We start from the raw sequence: 20,249 nt of genomic DNA on the forward strand, positions 1-20,249 counted from the left end.
AAAAACCAAATTAAAACGAATTTATAACTTTCAATTGCAAAGACAATTAATTAATCGACTATCGGCCTGACTCTCTAAAAAAAAGTTCCATTACGAAGTCGTAAGCTGAACTAGTTGTAGGTTTGAGAAACCACGAATTAACTCAGTTGATTAATGTACATATTAATAATGTGAAAAAGGATAAGATTTCTCCATTGACCTATATGCATCGTACAATATGGATATAATTATAACTCCACTAAACTTCTCAGTTTATGCTAAGTATTTAGAAAATATTTAAGATATGAAAGAAATATGTAGATATTAAAGTCTAGTAAGGTTTTAATTACTGTATTTGACACTTGATATATAGCCTTGAAGAAAACTAGCAATGTTCTATGTCCCTCAACAAGCTGTCTAACAGGCTGCAGATGGGTGAGTGTAGAAGTGAGATTTCTGCCCAATTGTAAAAGTGCTCGAAGCCGAAGGGCCTTCACTTCCATTGTCGACCTTTTCGCAAGAAGGGCAGATGGTGAGGGTGGCTGCTGGAAGTTGCATGCAATATGATGCTGTTAACTTCAATGATTTAAGCTCTTGCAGTTCTTTGTGGAGCCTCTTGTTCTCTTCTGTTAGTGTTTCACAACATTTCTTCAGTAACTCACAATCTACTTCAGTCTGTTTCAGCTTTGTCCTATATGAAGAACCAAGGCAAAAAAATTAGAAAGAAATTGAAAAAAGTATGGGAGAAAAGAAACCTTATTTCATTAAAGAAAACACACACACATACCTGGCTCTCCTATTCTGGAACCATACTTCCACTTGCCGTGGCCTTAGATTTAGCTGTTCTGCTAAAGTTTGCTTTTGTTTCTGTCAACATAAGATGGAAGTGCTATCAAACAAGATATCATAACTCATATGAAAATATGAGTTTGTAAAGATTATCAGAAGCTTACAGGGTTTAGAGTGCTGTGTTCTTTGAAGCTCTCCTCTAAAATGGCAGATTGTTCTTTTCTAAGCCTAAGTTTTTTCCTGGGACTGCCTTCTTCATCTCCATCACTGACCCTCGAAGAAACTCTCTCCAATCCCACCTCTTCACCGCCTAAATCTCTCTCCCTCTTAACGCTCGAGTTAGAAAAAGAAGAAACCGCACTGGGACTGAGAGAATAGGCTTGACGTTGGTGCAAATCAATTGACTCACCATCTACTTCACTGCCATCGAAGTTCACAAAAGATTGATGCATGCCATGTGATGGACCTAACGAAAGAGATGGAAGAAACTGGTCATGTTTGAGGAACGATTTCTTCTTCTTTTGTTGATGATGACCCCACGGCGAAAAGCTTTCTTGCTTAACAAGGCAACCTCTGCCTAGACCGAGGAAGAGATCAACGTCATCGAGTCCCATTGCTGGTAAATGGTAAGTAGCAGAGAATGTTGATGTTGAGGAGGCTAAAAAGAAGGTTTTTTCTGGGAGGAGGGTTAATTAGGGGAATTATTGAGGAAATGGGACAAATTATAAATCAAAGGAAAATCATATGAATGGGGTGTGGAATCCGGTTGTGAAATGATGAAAAATTCTGACCCATCTCTCTTTTGTCTTCACAGGTAAACCATTCAGAGCCAAGAACACGGTGCGTACAATGGATTTTATACGTGGAATCACATGGAAAGTGGGATGTACACAACAGCACATAAAGGAAAATATACTTGAGACTCTTTTTTGGAATTAATTTTTCTTCCTATTTTCACTTTAAGCACTTTAGATTATGAAGCACACAATTAATAATTTTGTGGTTAAATCAAACTTAAGAAAGCAGCACATGATGCACGGAGAGGGAAAAGTTACAATAAAGGGGGTGTCATTTTTTTTATGTTTAGTGAGATAAATGAAAGCAGACAAGAATTAATAATACAACTATACAAGTAGATAGAGATTGGGTTGTGTGTAAACCTAGTCGCAGACCACCCAAATGTCCCCCACTAATCCATGCCTAGTTTCTTCTCTAACATGATAGTGTACTGATTCTAATACTTTGCCCGAAAAGCCCATGCTAACCTTAACTCAGGTTCTCTGTAACAATCTCACTGTTTTCAAACGCAACTTTGGTAAGATAGTCTTAATTACCGGCAAAGTTTATAATTCAGTGCTGTATTAATGGACCCTAGACATATTTTTTCTGTAATTGGATTCATTCAAAATAATGCTCAACAATCAATGTGATGATGGGCGAAAAAAATTCTGCACCGTTACTAGTTGCACTGCTAGAAATATTTGTTGAGAATAAAAGAGGAAATGGCCTACCACTTCCACGCAATATTTGGAGGGGGAGAGAAAGAATATGCTCCATAATGGGTTAAAATGGCAAAGGTTGGGGGGGGGGGGCTCTCTATATCAAATCATACTACATTTGGTATTAATGGGTGGATCATAATGTTAAACGTTTTATGTCGATACATACAGTACAAATACACAGATTCAATTCCTTTCCTACAAACTATTCATTAAAATTTGATGTTGAGTTTGGAACTAATTCACCTAATTTTCATATCTATATATAACTTTATTCTCGATATCGATATTATATTTTTATTATTTAAAATTCATAAATAAAATAATCCCAAATCCTTTTAGACAATACAAGGATTATAAGGGAATATATTACATCAAATTGTGATACCATTTGATCATCTTGAATCTTTTCACCAAGTGGTTTAGGTAATAAAAAAAAGTGGCTGGGCACTAGGCTATGCGGGGTTTCCCCCAACCCCATTAACATGAATTTCGCCCAACTCAAAACAAAAAGGAAATCAAATAGTGTTTAAATGATGTTTTTGCCATCTTGAATTTGTATTATTTTCAAATTATCATAAGATCATCTTTACAGCAACATATACAACTATTTACCACGTGATATTCTCTAAAATTTGGAGATTCCACAATATATAAATTAACTATATTAGAGATCCATTTACGTTAATTCAAAATTAAACAAGTTTTTCTATTAAAAAAAGCAAGTTTTGCTCACATTTTTATAAATTTTGTTACGATTGATATATTAATAATCAAATCATTGAATTTCATATTCTATTTATGTAGATAATTCATACCAAAATTTAAATAAATTAAAAGTATTTAACAATTTATTTATGCAAAAAAAATCAACTATTAAATGTATTAATTTGATAAAGATATCAAATAAATTTGAAAATTTACATATATAACAAATACAATTATATTAATAAATTTAATGATCAAATTATTATAATATCAATCTTAAAAAACTCATGAAATTGTGTAAATTTAATTTTACGTTAATATATATATATATATTATTATCATAAACTTGTACAGATATTAATATATAGGTGGTCGGAAAAGGATATATAACTATATTATGGGTAGGGTTAAGTAATCTACTGATAAATTCTTTTTATAATATTGGGTAAATATAATATATTATTTATTCAAAGATTCTTAAATATTTGATAATACATATTTATATTCTTAGATATAATACGTTTAAATTTAAAATCTCAAGAAATAATAACATTCCCTTTAACTATAACTATTAATATGGCATAGGTTGTGCCACTTACCAAATATAAGTTAAATGCATGGTCATTCGAAGAAAAGTTTTCATGGACGAGACATCAAACCGTCGAATATAAAGCTAACAAGGAGAGGTGAGTTTATTTAAATTAGTTGTAGAGACATGGACCTCACAAAAGTACGTATGTGTATATATAAATATATATATATATATTCTGATCATTGGGTGATGGAAAAGCATTAAGATAAAAAGTTGTCCAAACCTTCGTACCCAAGTTTCTGTCTTAGTGAGGATAAAACTAGATGGACGTTATGGACTTCGAGAAAAAAAAATCAATTTTTGTTAATTAGAAGTGTCTCTGTCTTTTCGTTTAATTAAGACTTAATTACAAAATATGTGTTTAAATTATACTATTTTTCTTAAATATGTGTTTAAACTTTTTTCTATTAATCTAAGTGTATAATATTACCAATGTTATTATTTTGGTGTCTAGTTTGTAACAGACGTTAAATTTTTTCGTTAAGTGACATGTACTGTATTCAAATAATTTTAAAAATTTTGTTAGAAAGACATTCTTAAAAATCTAGAATTTAATCTTTGTACAGAACAAAATTGATTGCTTAAAGCCAAAGGATACTTGTTCTTAGTTCACACATTACACGAGAATATAAATAGGTTTTGATTCTTTTCTTTTACACTATTAAATTTTCATTTGGGAAAACCCACATGTGGGCAGTGATGGGTGAGGGTTTGTCTAGGGAAAATTTTAAATTTTTGTATATATTAAATATTCTTTTACATTTTATATTGACAAGTTTAAAATTTTATAAATTTATTTTTTTAAAATGTTATTTCATAATACTATTAAATTTTGTTTCTTATTAATATATTTTGTCAAAAAAATTAACTTCGACTTATTATTATTTAAAATATATTATTAATAACAATAATATAAAAAATATATATTTAAAAAAAATCAAATCAAATCACATTTAGCTATATATATATATATTATAAAATTTAATTATTTAAAATATTTACAATAATCGTAGTTAAAATTCTAATTTTTAAAAAGTTAATAACAGATAAAATTATAAGTGACATAAGGAGTATGACTTTATAAGTTTACTTTTTTTAATATAAAATTATGTACCGGATAAAAATGACCAGTAGGATTGGCGGCAATAATAGATAGAGAAAGGTGAAAGGCAGTAAAAGATTTGGCGGAAAGCAATGGATTCTAAAAGGGTAATCATGATTTGTGGGAACCAGGAAGGAGTAGGCAATGATAGAAGGGAGGTGATGTTGGAGATAAGGCCTAGGCGAGCAGTGGCAGTGATAGTGAGGGATTCTGCTATTTGCTTGCCTTCTCTACTCACCTCTTTTTTGTCTGCTTTTCCACTAAAACTTGGCTTCATTGTTTGCAATCTACTACCTGCACTTTAACCATTATTATTTGCATCTATGCTTTTCTCCTCACTTGATCTAAAAGCAGTCAACGTTGATCATTGAAACTTGAAAACATGACACCCGTGAAAATACACCCCTTTTATATATGTATATATAATTAATGTTCTAAATTAAACAACATAAATCCAAACAAACGAAACTACATTAAACCCATATATTGTACAATTCCCAAAATTTGGATGTTTGGTGCCGTATATCAAACATAAATTCAACTTGTCCACCCATCAGTGACATGGAGTTACCATCATCACCGTTTGTGGCGGTTGAGATCAACAATAAATATAGCATGTTGCTGCATACTTCTAAGTAATGCCGCGTGGGATGGCTTTAGTAGGGAGATAAGCATTTATGGGACAAGGAGAAGCCTACTCAGTGCAACAAATATTATCTAAATCGTTTTTAGGTTCAAAAATATATTTTTTTAGTATCTTTTGTATTTTGAAAAACTGAAATTATCATCGATTATTTTAAATTATATACGATTGAGTACCTATAAATCATCATTTTTAGATTATGTTTGACCGAATGATATCAAATATCACTAATTAAGTCGTCTTAACACCCTAAGTACGATTCTATGACCAGTTTCATCGTAAACACCTCGAATCCAAAAGATCTAATAATAGCCCCCACCTTCTCTTGTTTCTTTGCGTTTTTACTTTCAACTCTTTTTGTAAGATATTTTAAGATTCATGAGATAGTTGAATTTCAAGGTTTAGAGGTTTGGGCCCTTCTTATTAGGGTTTTGGTATGTTTCGGTCTAAGGCTCTTCCTTTCGTTTGCTATTCATTAGGTTTAAATAAAGGAAGAGGTTGTGGTTGCCAAATTTTGAGATAAGAATGAGATTCATATTTGAATGGGGGTTAGTTGGTCGTTAGGGATAAAGATAGGAGATATAGGGTTCAAATGAGATGAGAGTTCTTGATGGAGGGGATAAAGCTTACCGATGCTAACTGAGAGAGGAAGGACTAAGGTTCAAGTGATTGGGTCATATTTCGCATGGTGGATTTATGATTTGGACATAGTTAGTTGGGTTGTTATTTCGGGCTTGATTTTGAATTGGGCCCAACTAAATTTGGTTCCCATTTGTCCCTCGTCTATCACTGAAAATCAAGAATATAGTAAAGTTCAAAGGGCGATAAAATGTGTCTGATTGAAGTTAAGATTTAGATGATGATCTACTCAATTGTACTCGATGAGATAGGATCTAAAGATGATGATCTACTCATCCGTATTTGAAGAGACAATATTTGAATACGGTGTACCACTCTTTTGTATTTGAAGAAGTGAGATTCATTAAAGATAATATACTTCTTTTTGCACCCAAGAAAGCTAGACTTAGAAGGCAATTGAGAGAGGAAGGTCTAGTAGAGATTTGGGTGATTGGATCAAATTTGAACTTCTGATGAATTTATGATTTAAACAAAAATAACTAAGCTTATATTTGGGACTTGATTTTGAACCGAACCTACACAAATTTGATGCTCACATACATCTACAATCCTCCTGGGCTTCCATTACAAGAGCAAGAATCAAGGCACCGACTAAAATATGGTCGGCCTACCCCACTAGAATATCAACCGAGAAGCCATTTTGACCTCATGAGGTTTAGTGTGCACTACTGAGTCTAAGACCTTGGGTGTTGTTACAAAAGAGACACTTGGTGGAGCTAGATTTGACCTACAAGAGAGACGGGTTCAAACATGAGTTGGTGGAGTTGTTTTACTGTTATCGAGTCCAAAAACATTGTACAAGAGGAAAAGCAAGGCAGACAATTAGATTCAAGGAGGTGGCCCCAATAAGTTGGAGAGAGAAGGTTGTATTCCATATGGGTTGTCTGAAACCAGAATGGAAATCTTCTGCCTTGCCCACTCCTGTTTATTAATTACATTTTGCTAAACAATACACATGACAAAATTTGATAGACAGATCTAAGAGGAGGATTAGTAATAGAAAAGTGGGAAGATAATAAGTAGGATCTCTCTAGTCCATAATTCCATAGGAGCCAGTTTGTGGGTTCTCACAACGTGTGAAGAGATTTATTCAACTCTCAATTGTGCTTCTCATCAGATTCCGCCCTTAAGTTTTAATGCCTGAATACTAAGCCCATTATATCCTACTGAACAAACTAGAAACAGGGTAGGCTTCTTATGCTGCACTGAGTAGCCTACTCAATGAAGAAAGAGAGCAGACCCGGTTTTACCATACTATAGTGATTTACGGTTGATGCTCATGGTCGTAGGGAAGGTAACTAGTCTTTTATTTCAATGATTAGGAGACAAAAAAATCGAAATAACTGAAAACTAAATTAAAATATCTAGATGATTAATAATTTGTACTTTTAAAAGTTAAAATTATGTTCTTAAAAAATTTTAAAGGGATTGAGTTAAGATCATAAACTAATTATATTTTTTAATTAATTATTGTCGAATCAAAAAATATTTTTAAAATTGTTCAGTTTTTAGAATTTTATATAAATTTTAGTATATTGTTGGAGTTTATCCTGATATGATTTTATCGTAACGACAAATCCATCATTGTATAATTGCACAGGATGTTGCAGTTGGATAATCCAAATACATTGAACATAAAACAAAAATCAAGCAAACTACAAAATGATTCATTATATAGCTTTGTCAAATAGGATACATAAAACACAGACCAAGCGTAACACGCAATAACAGTGCAAAACAACAAAAGTATGGTACAAGAAGATAAGCGGACAACCGCTTCATCAGCACTTGCTTCATGTTACAAAAGATGGCTCCATCCACCCTTCTAATTATAATAGTATTGTTCATCTCATTTTAAATTGAGTAAACATGCTAACCATCTAATTATATCTCTTTTTATTTTAATCATTGTTTTTAAATTTTTGTTAATCATGTCTCCCAGGTATTTAAATACATTTAATCAAGCTATTTATCATTAATAGTTAACGGAAGTGTTAAAATAATAATTAATAAAATTAAGATATTTTTACATTTAGTTCCTATTACTTATATATTCTATCGCTTTAGTCCTAATTTTAATTTAATTTAAAAAATTCACTCTCGGAAATACCACATGTCAATTAATTATAATGACACATTTATTTAGTGACATATGTCGCCTCTTGGTTGGAGGATTTTTTTAAAATCAATTTTAATATATCGATTGTGTAATTTTTCAAACAATTAGGTGCATCACCGTTTTAAATGGAAAATAAATCAAATCGAAGATGGCATTTGGGTGAATCGAACCCCAATGCCCAAAGGCATTTCTAAAATCTCCTCAACCGCTAGTGCAAAGCTTACATTTGTTACGTGATCTCAACATATTTTATATATTCCGGTTTAGATTATTGACAAAAAAATAATATGAAGATGAAAAAGTTTTGATGCAAATTCAAGTTACAAATTTATCTTATTATTTAAGTTGTGCTCGTAACTTCAAGTTTAAAATTACAAATTTATCCTAGAGCTAATTAGCAGGGAGTGGCAACCGAGTTTTCAGTTTGTTACTAGGGAAGGTAACAAAGTTGTGGATGGCTTAGCTAAATTGGCTTGGTCTTCGTCGATGGCCTTTGCGTTGCATGAAGAAGTGTCGGACGAACTCTGGCTTGAAGTCAAGGAAGATTCTCGTGGAATAGTCTAACGGCATTAGTGCCTGCCTTGTACTCAAAAAATTTTAATATAATTTTATTTTTTAAAAGGAAAATAATTTGAATTTATAAATATAAAAATTTAATTTTAAAAATATAAAAAATGAGAAATAAATTTGGTGCAACCAATTTTAATAAATTTTTATATTCTTATATTTATTTTTAAATGATTATAAATTTAATTGTTTTAGGGGCTAATAATAGATATTTAATGATATATAAATTAATAATGTAAGTATTTTTTTTAAAGTTTTATTTGTCCCAATGATTAAGGTGCACCTATTTCAAGTTAAAATCCTCAAGTTTGAATTCTTTTAATGCCCTTTTACTTTCTTTTTTCTGCCATAATATAAAAGATAATATATAATCCTTTTGCAATTAAATACTAAAAAATGGGGTTTACCCAGTGATTTAGATGTGCGTTGAATTGCCTATTACCTTGGGTTCCTTTTAAACTTGTTGCTTTCCATTTAATCGGGTGGTGCCATGTGTCACCACCTGATTGGTGAATGTACTATTTAATTAAAATAAATATAAAAAAATCCTCCAATCAAGTAGTGACCCATGTCATCTCTTATTCAAGGATAATTTTTTAATTAAACTAAAAATTAGGATTAAATCGATAGAATATATATAAGTAATAGGGACTAAATGTAGAATTATATCAATTTCATGTCAGCACAGTTGATTGTTAACGGCATGCGACTTGATTAAATGCATTTAAATAATTAGGTGACTTGATTAATAAAAATTCAAAAATAATAGTCAAAATGAAAAAATACTATAATTGAGTGGCTACTCATATAGTATATATATTAGCATCCAACCGGGGATGGATAGGGGTGTTGAGATGCGATCGCATTCTAGAATCTTCACATTCTCTCATATCTTAGATTTTATCTTTATATTTTTTTTTGATTATTTAATTTCGTACAATTTAAAATCTTATAATTTACCCTCATACAATTTTTAATATAACTTCTCGTACTATCTCACGTAAATTTATGGGACACCAATGAATTTCCAAAGCCAGTGTAGGCTTTGTAGGCCCATAGTCACCCAACACTAAAACTTCATGAACCAATCAACTACTGCAATAACAAGTGATTGTCTGTGTCACCTAAACTGATAATTTTTGGGTAAATAATCCAAGTCATAAATTCTGCTCATCCCTACTTAAAATCATGATTGTGAAATTCCCACTATGAATAAACTGCCAAAGAGCGTTGCTATCTGTAGGTCTAATCCCTTCAACCACGTATAACCACGTATGCATATATCTAACCGATTTGCACCCTATCTCGGGAATCCACGTAAACATTACCAATCAATACAATCCAGAATGAAAGTCATTTTCCATTAAAAAAAATTCATAAAGTCCCGTCATAATGGCGGCAAAATGGCCGGAATAATGTATATGGGGTATATTATTTCCTAAAAAAAATACACTTTGCTTATTATTTCGGGTTGAAATCTAAAGTGAAATCATGAATTGTTTAGATCTCTTAATGTCTTCAATGAAATTTTTCCTATACAAAATGGTTTTTGAAAAACTCGGCATCTTTAGATTTATTTAATACCAATGATTAGTAATAATTATTTAAGGCAATGCAATGATTCAACAATAATTACATACATTTAAAAAAAAATTATCCGGTGAATGTGCACCGTACATGCATTTAACAATATTTTTATTTTAATATTTAAATGAAATCTTTAATTTAAAATTTTAATAATATTTAATAATGATTTGATAATATTTAATGATTTGATAATAATATTATTAATAATGATTTGATAATAATATTATTAATAATGATTTGATAATAATGATTTAATAATGTGATAATGATTTGATAACATTTTTGATTTAATAATATTCAATTATTCAAATATATATATTTATTACTTAAAGTTTAAAAGGTCAATTTTTACTCCTTACTAAAATGAAAAATTGAGATCTATAATGGAAATATTTTTGAAATAATTTTTACTAAAGGTTTCAAACTTTAATCGAGTAAAAAACTCATTTGACAGAATCGATACCATTGTTTTCCGACGGTTGAATTTTTTAATTTAAAAAATATTTAATGATTTGATACAATGATTTAATAATTATTACTAATAATAATTTAATAATTATTATTAATTTAAAAATAAGAAATGATTTGATATTAATGATTTAGTAATGATTACTAATAATGATTTTGTTATGGTCATTACACTTATTCAAGAGTTTGTTCATCATAACCAATCTGCTAATTCACCGAGGGCATATGATCCGATGTTGTAAATATATGTCCACCACCACTATGCTCTCCCATTTGAGGACAAATACTTGTATTTGTCATCATATATGTCATCTGATTAAAATCATATGTTGCCCCAAACATGGGAGAGAGCATGAGTGATTGATGAGGAACAAGCTGAGGAGTGTAGGGCGTAACACCAGAATCACCAAACACTTCAAGAAATGATCTTGTGTGATCAAAAAATTCTGGTTGGATATTATCCATTGCCACTTGTTAGGCTCCATGGTGAGAAGAACTCCCACTCCCATTCTAGTCCTTCTTGGTTTCTCGGGTTTACCAAATTTTTTCTTACTCTATAAATTGTCGTCTTTCTTTGTTCATTGTCAAAAATGGTTTTTCATGTTCCCAATAATAATTCAGGTAATCCGAACTCTAGAAGTCAAAGTCATCCGCTTGTGTGGGAGTGAGCGTTGGCAAGTATAAACCATTGTTGTTCCAATGATTGATATGGTTGGCATGCCTCACAACCCAATCATCACTGACCCTACCCCACCCATCTAATATGTGGAGGGCGTCAAGATTCTCTGGAATTCCTGGAATAGATTGGTGGAAGCCGAACTGCCTCAACACTCTATCGGAAAATTGTAACTCCACAAATGCGAAATGGATCAATGGTGTAACAACACACCAATATTGACAACCCTCCCAGACATGTTGTGGTACGTACACCATAATTTCTCTATCATCGTACAACCTCCAAATAAACTATAAAACAAAATTATATAGTTATTATTTAATTAAATAATTATAAATTCAACTAACTAAATAAATAACAATATTATATTATAAACATAATAAAAAAAATAAATTCTCTAATTAATTTTATATATACCTTAACTTTGCATTTGATGTCCATCTTAAGCCTAAACTCTTTCACATTATTGTGCGCCAACCCGTTCCTTCTATTTTATGCATCTATCTGTATATCAATCAAAATAAAATTCTATAATTATTTTTCGTTTACAAAATATTCTTTAATTAATTTAAGATAAAAAAATTTAAATAAAAAAAATTACCTTCCGACAAGAGGAAAGTCAACTGCAGTTCGGCTAATCGGTGTTAACCATGGAATTCTGTGTCATGTCCACGATTGTAATAACATCGTACATCCACCGATTTCAGTCGTATACGCATCATTTTCAAGTAATGACGCCTTGCACATCTCGCGATATAAGAACGTCGATATTGCTGATCCCCAACTATACTGACCGGTAATAAAGAAATTACCCAAAAACGGAAATATTTCTCCATCATCGTACGCCAATATTGCCCTCGGTGAATGAGCAGGTTGGTTATAATGAACAAACTCCTGAACAAGTGCAACGGCCACAACAAAATCATTATTAGTAATCATTACTAAATCATTAGTATCAAATCATTTTTTATTTTTAAATTAATAATAATTATTAAATCATTATTAGTAATCATTATTAAATCATTGTATCAAATCATTAAATATTTTTAAATTAAAAAATTCACCGTTGGAAAATAACGGTATTGATATTGTCAAATGAGTTTTTGACTCGATTAAAGTTCGAAACCTTTAGTAAAAATTATTTCAAAAATATTTCCATTATAGATTTCAATTTTTCATTTTAGTAAGGAGTAAAAATTGACATTTTAAACTTTAAGTAATAAATATATATATTCGAATAATTGAATATTATTAAATAAAAAATGTTATCAAATCATTATTATCATTATTATTAATCATTATTATCAAATCATTATTATTAACCATTATTATCAAATCATTAAATATTATCAAATCATTATTATCAAATCATCATTAAATATTATTAAAATATTAAATTAAAGATTTCATTTAAATAGTAAAATAAAAATATTGTTGAATGCATGTACGGTGCACATTCATCGGGTAGTTTTTTTTATTAAATGCATGTAATTATTGTTGAATCATTGCATTGCCTTAAATAATAATTAGTAATCATTGATATTAAATAAACCTAAAGACGGGATTTCCAAAGCCATTTTGTATAAGAAAATTTTCATTGAAGACACATATAGATCCTAGCAATTCATGGTTTCACTATAGTTTTCATTCCATTTGAAAAATGATAAGCAAAGTGCATTTTTTTTTGGGAAATAATATACCCCATATGCATTATTCCGGCCATTTTGCCCACATCATAGCTACTATACTTGAATTCCCGAATCCCCGTCACAAAAATCTTTATTTAGTTCACGAGATATAATATTACTTTTAGAATAATATTATTAGAATATAAGATTATTATATGAATGTTGTATTAATTTATTTGATTTATTTAGCAAGAATGCAAAATTACAATATTTAGTTAGAGGAATATAAGGTTATTTGAATACATATTTTATCAAATTATCATTGTGATATATATCTTTTTTAAAATATTTAACTTTAATATTAAATTATAAAAATATGAATAAAAATTCATAGAAATATTTTAATCGTTATATGTTGAAAACATTTTGATATTTCGATATAACAAATTAAGTTAAATGAATTTTAAGATTTTCCAAAATGATTTTCTAAGTATATTCGATATAATTATTCGAATATCAAAACATTACTCAAAATATTTCAAAAAATCATTTTTAATCCTTACTTAAGTGTAAAAATAAGTTTTAATCTTAAAACAATTTCAAAATAATCTTTCAAAGTATTTCGAACCATTTCAAAGTCAAAAATTCCAGATTGCTCAGAGGGAACCGATTCCCCCCCCCAAGGGGTACCGATTCCCCCTGAAGGGTTTGGCTCCGAGATTTCCAGAATGCTCGGAGGGAACCGATTCCCCCATAGGGGGTACCGATTCCCCCCTGTTCAACGGTCGAAATATTTGAATTTTACACTTAGGGAACCGATTCCCCATAGGGGGTACCGATTCCCCCCACGCTCCAAATTGTTTTATTAATTGTTTTCACACTAAAACGGCTATATGATCTTCACTAATCATCCCCAACGTTCAGAAGAGATTCAAGGTGTATTTAAACAAGTTCTGAAGCCCTTGATCAACAAGAAATTATAGAAAAACAAGAGAGAAAGCATCAAACACCAAGTTTGTGCAAATCAAGCCAATTTTCCTTTCAATATTCATTTTGCTTTCAAGAACACCATTTGTGCTCATTTGTAATTATCTTTGAGTGTTCTTTTCTTGTTCTAGAATTGTGCAAACATCTTACCTTGTGAGGTTTTCTTGTAAGTTTGCAAATTTGTAATCTTCTCTTTGGGAAAAAGAGTGTTCTCAAGAGTTGGGGTATACTATTGAGGGATTTTGTAAGGTTGTCTCTTTGGCCTCAAAAGAAAGAACAAATTAGTGAATTTGTTGGAAAATCCTTAGTGTGGATAGCTAAGGTAGTGGACGTAGACTTTGTTTGAGAAAGTCGAACCACTGTAAATCGTTGTGCAATTACTTTCAATTTTTCTGCAAAAGCTTCCACGAAATTTTTAATTGCCAATTCACCCCCCTCTTGGCCGATTCCGTCGATCGATTAACTCAACAATTGGCATCAGAGCCTAACTCATTTGAAGGTTTAATCGCCTCTTGAGTCGATTCGGGAAGAGTTATATCGATTATTAAAGTCATCAATGGCCTCCGCTTCAAACTTCGACTCCGGTCTCGATTCGATGCCCGTCAACAAGCCTCCTTTCTTCAATGGAGCTAACTATGCCTATTGGAAGAATAGAATGATGTACTTCATTCAAGCAAGTGACATGGGAGCATGGAATGCTGTAGAAGAAGGATACATCAAACCTCTCACTCATCCAAGGTTGTAGAGTGAAGGAGAGACAAGAATGTTCCAGCTCAACTCCAAAGCCATCCATATTATTTTTTGTGCTCTTGGACCAGATGAATACGGAAGAGTTTCATCGTGTACAACCACCAAAGAAATATGGGACAAGCTTCAAGTCACACATGAAGGTACAGATGGGGTAAAGAAATCAAAAATTAGTATTCTAACGCATAGCTATGAAAATTTCAGGATGAAACCAAATGAAGACATCAAAGCTATGACGGATAGATTTTCAACGATTTTCAATGGTCTCAAATCATATGGAGAGATCATCTCAAATGAAAAGCTTGTGAGGAAGTTAGTCTACTCCCTCCCAAAATCATGGCAATCAAAGAAGACGACAATCATCGAGTCTAAGGACCTATCGTCCTTAACTCTTGAAGAACTTATCGGTTCACTCCTCACTCATGAGATGATGCTTGAAGATGAGGTGGACCTTGATAAAGTTGAAGAGACACCAAAGGAAAAGGAGAAGAAGAAAAATATTGGAGTTGTTCTCAAATCCACAAAAGATGAGAGTGATTCTAATAATGATGATGATGACGAGGAAATGGCATTGTTTGCCAAACGGTTCAGAAAAATGATGAGACCTTACCAAGGAAGAAAATTCAAACGAAACGAAGGTCTCAAAAATGAACCAAAAGAGAAGGACCCAATCATTTGCTATGAATGTAAAAAGCCGGGGCATGTCAAATATGATTGCCCACAATTGAAGAAAAAGGGTCAATCAAAGAATAAGCACAAGGCTCATGTGGCTACATGGAGCGATGAAGAAAGTTCCGATTAAAAGGAACAAGAAGTAGCAAACTTGTGCTTGATGGCATTCGGGGAATATTCTAAGGTAACCTCTAACTCATCCGATTTTGATGATTTATCTTATGATGAGTTATTTGAGGAGTACAATGGGTTGGCTTCGGATTATGAGAAATTGTTTTTAAAATATATAAAAATGATGTTTCAAAATTGAAAAATGAAAACAAACTCATATCCAAAACCAACAACGATCTTGAAAGTAAAATCAAAGATTTGCAAATCAAACTAGAAGAGTTTAAAAGAAAAATTTAGATTTGCAAAATTTACTTTCAAAGATCAATGATGATCATCAAAAGAAAATTGATGATCTTAAAACTTCTTTTGATAAAGTTGGAACAAAACATTTTGAAAAAGGTGGAAATTCAAAATCCAACTTTGTTAGAAAAAGTTTTAGAAACCACAATCATAGAGGTCCCCAAAGAACCTCTAATGGAAAAATCATTAGAAGTATGTGGGTTCCTAAAGAAATCATTACTACTAAAGATAAAAATATCCTACACAAATGGATACCTAAGGGGACTAGGATTTTTGGAAACTAATGAATATTGACCCAAAAGAATTTGGGTACCAAAAATCAAAAATTAATCTATGTTTGTAGGGAAAGGAGCATTGCTACAAGGCACGGGAAACAAATTCAAATTCATGGTACCTTGATAGTGGATGCTCAAGACATATGACCGAAGACAAAAGCCGGTTCATTGAGCTTAACGCCAAAAATGGAGGAGAAGTGACTTTTGGAGACAATTCAAAAGGTCACATTGAAGGTATTGGTACAATAGGTAATACCTCTTCCATACAAATTATAAATGTTTTATATGTGAATGGATTAAAGCATAATCTATTGAGTATTAGTCAATTATGCGATAAAGGATTCAATGTCTTATTTGAAATTAATGGTTGTAAAGTCATTGACATTGCATCTAATCGGATTATGCTTGTTGGTCATAGAATAGGAAACATTTACATGGTGTATTTAGATTCTATTGATATGACTAATTTATGCCTAGTTGCTAAGGATGAGCATGATAGTTGGTTATGGCATAGGAGACTAGGTCATGCTAGTATGAGTGTTTTGCAACGGTTAATTCAAGGAGACTTAGTAAGAGGGTTGCCTAAGCTTAAATTTGATAATGATAAAATATGTGATGCTTGTTCTAAAGGAAAACAAAAACGAGTTTCTTTTAAATCTATTAATGATGTATCAACTAGTAGAGTATTACAATTGATCCATTTAGATCTTTTTGGGCCAACTATAACTACTAGCTTGGGAGGAAAACAATATGCATTTGTCTTGGTAGATGACTATTCTAGATACACTTGGGTTCTATTCTTAAGTACTAAAGATGAAGCATTAGAAAATTTCATCACATTTTCAAAAATAATCCAAAATGAAAAAGGTTACTCTATCACTAGTGTTAGAAGTGATCATGGAACTGAATTTGAAAATCTTGGATTTATTGAGTTTTGTAATTCTAATGGTATTAGCCATAATTTTTCAGCACCTAGAACCCCTCAACAAAATGGAGTTGTTGAGAGGAAAAATCGAACTTTAGAAGAAATGGCTAGAACCATGCTTTGTGAAAATAATTTGCCAAAATATTTTTGGGCGAAAGCCACAAATACCGCTTGTTATGTTGTAAATCGAGTAATGATTAGGCCAATTTTAAAGAAAACTCCATATGAAATTCTCAAAAATAAAAAGCCCAACATTAGCTATTTTCATCCTTTTGGATGTAAATGTTTTGTTTTAAACAACGGTAAAGAAAACCTTGGCAAATTTGATGCTAAAAGTGATGAAGGAATTTTTCTGGGTTATTCCTTAAATTCTAAAGCTTATCGTGTATTTAATAAAAGAACTTTAGTTGTAGAAGAGTCTATACATGTTGTTTTCGATGATAATCCCCTTCCGAGGAAGGATTCTTCTGTTAATGATGATGTAGGTATTATACAAGCAAATGACGTTAGACATGACGTTGGAGAATCATCATCAAAGGAAGAAACAAAAGATGAGGAAACTCATGATCCCCTCGAGAATTCAACCAGTTAAAAAAGGGAAGTATCTTTTCCAAGAGAGTATAACTATGCCAAGGATGGTGAAATTATAGGTGATCCATCAAAAGGGGTAACTACTCGATCTTCTCTTAGAAATATCTGTAATTATGTTGCATTTATTTCATGCATAGAGCCTAAGAACATCAAAGAAGCATTAAAAGATGAACATTGGATTATGGCTATGCAAGAAGAATTAAATCAATTTGAGAGAAGTAAAGTATGGACATTAGTTGAAAGGCCTAGTAATAAATCTACTGTAGGTACTAGATGGGTTTTTAGAAATAAACTTGATGAAAGTGGTAATATAGTGAGGAACAAGGCTAGACTTGTTGCTCAAGGCTATTCTCAAGAAGAGGGCATAGACTATGATGAAACATACGCTCCCGTAGCTAGGATGGAAGCAATTAGAATGTTATTAGCATTTGCATGTTTCAATGAATTTAAATTATATCAAATGGATGTTAAAAGTGCATTTTTAAATGGTTTTATAAAAGAAGAAGTGTACGTGGAACAACCTCCAGGTTTTGAAGATTCAAATTTTCTGGATCATGTTTTAAAATTGACAAAAGCTCTTTATGGTTTAAAACAAGCTCCTAGAGCTTGATATGAAATCTTGTCAAATTTTTTAATTGAAAAAGGTTTTTTAAAAGGAAAGGTTGACACTACATTGTTTTTAAAGAGAAAAGGTAAAGATTTATTAGTAGTTCAAATTTACGTTGATGATATAATATTTGGTTCTACTAATGATGTTCTTTGCCAAGAATTTTCTAAGCTAATGCAAAGTGAGTTTGAGATGAGCATGATGGGGGAGCTCTCATTTTTCTTGGGACTCCAAATCAAGCAAAGAAAAGATGGCATCTTCATTAATCAAGCTAAGTACGTCAAAGATATGCTCAAGAAGTTTGGACTGGAAAATGGGAAACCTCATAACACTCCAATGAGCTCTTCAACAAAGCTTGACTTAGATGAAGGAGGTAAATGTGTAGATGTTAAATTATATAGGTCAATGATTGGCTCTTTGCTTTATCTAACCGTAAGTAGACCAGATATTATGTTTAGTGTTTGCTTGTGTGCTAGGTTTCAATCATGTCCTAAAGAATCACATTTACTAGTTGTTAAGAGAATCTTTAGATACCTTAAGGACACTCCTAGTTTAGGACTTTGGTATCCTAGAGACTCTAGCTTTAGCTTGCATGCCTTTTCTGATGCGGATTATGGAGGATGCAAATTAGATAGGAAAAGCACCTCCGGTACTTGCCAATTCCTTGGAAATATGCTGATTTCTCGGTTTTCAAAGAAACAAAATTGTGTGGCATTATCTACCACTGAAGCGGAATACATTTCAGCCGGTAGTTGTTGTGCACAAGTTTTATGGATGAAACAAAAACTTTTTGATTATGGAATTGAAGTAGGTACCATTCCTATCAAGTGTGACAATACTAGTGCTATTTGTCTCACTAAAAATCCCATCCAACATTCTAGAACTAAGCACATTGAAATAAGACATCACTTCATTAGAGACCATGTCACTAAGGAAGATGTAGTTCTAGAATATGTTGATACTTTGCATCAATTAGCGGATATCTTTACAAAACCCTTAGACAAGGAAAGGTTTTGGACACTTAGAAGAGAATTAGGCTTAACTAACCTATCTTCACTTAGTGTTTAAAATAATTTAGCACTTTTAATAAATACTGAAAAATGCTTATAATAATAATTTTTGATTGCATTCTTGCTATTAGTTAGGGGGAGTTTATGATTCTTAGTGAAAATTAATTTTATGTTCAAATAATGTTTAAAGATTAATTTAATTGTTTGAACATAATTATTTTTCAATATATGAGTTGCCTATACCACTAGAAAAGATTAATTTAGCATTTTATGTGCTTAAAAGTCGGATTTTAGCATTTTGGTGCAGAGGGAATCGATCCCCCATGAGGGAACCGATTCCCCCTTTGAAGAGGAACCGATTCCCCCCACAGGGGAATCGATACCCCCCTGGGGTTCTGTTAAATCGGGCATAACACCCCCAAAAACCCCAAAACCCTCCTTTTCTTCTTCTTCCGCCGTTCTTCACCTCTAAATCTCTCAAATCTCTATTTTTGCCTCAAATCAACGATATTAATCGGAATTTGCTTCAAATATCATCTTCTAAACCTATTGGAATCATTAAAATCATGCAAACAACATCAAAATCCCCTCAATCTTCATCTTTCAAGGTAAATTTTTCTAAACTCTCTATTACATTGATTTTGAACATAGGATTAGTTTTAATTAGTTCTAGGTTAAAATAGTGATCGGGCATTGATTGTTTAGTGATTAAAAACTAGATGTTACAACTAATTTCATCAAAAAACACAAGAATTTTCCAAAAAAAAAATTAAATTTTCGAAATAAAAAAAAAATGTTAATTTTCAAATTATTGTGTTTTGATTAAATTATGTTGTTGTTATGAAAACTATACATATATTTTTTCTCAAAACCATATTTTTCAAAAGTTTTTCAAAAACTTTGCCTATTAGGATTGATTTAGAGAACCTTGAAATATTGAGGACTCAATTGAGTTTTGGGATTAATTGAATTGCATACATTTGTTTTTAAAATTGCAGGTTATCAATTCTATTCCGATTTCCTAAACC

At 31.5% G+C, this 20,249-nt stretch overlaps 1 protein-coding gene across 1 annotated transcript; it reads right to left on the reverse strand.

Annotated features, from left to right (window-relative positions):
* Positions 1-342: 342 nt before the first annotated feature.
* Positions 343-1,461, reverse strand: LOC120216548 (homeobox-leucine zipper protein HAT22-like). The gene is made up of 3 exons (XM_039213925.1): positions 933-1,461; positions 767-846; positions 343-670 (listed from the first exon to the last, which is right to left on the reverse strand). Exons 1-3 carry the CDS (start codon positions 1,380-1,382, stop codon positions 397-399), a joined length of 804 nt encoding a protein of 267 aa, XP_039069856.1. The 5' UTR covers positions 1,383-1,461; the 3' UTR covers positions 343-396.
* Positions 1,462-20,249: the final 18,788 nt, after the last annotated feature.

Source organism: Hibiscus syriacus, unplaced genomic scaffold (assembly GCF_006381635.1).
Source record: "Hibiscus syriacus cultivar Baekdansim isolate YM2019G1 unplaced genomic scaffold, ASM638163v2 tig00110162_pilon, whole genome shotgun sequence".
In the NCBI taxonomy this organism is placed as follows: domain Eukaryota; kingdom Viridiplantae; phylum Streptophyta; class Magnoliopsida; order Malvales; family Malvaceae; genus Hibiscus; species Hibiscus syriacus.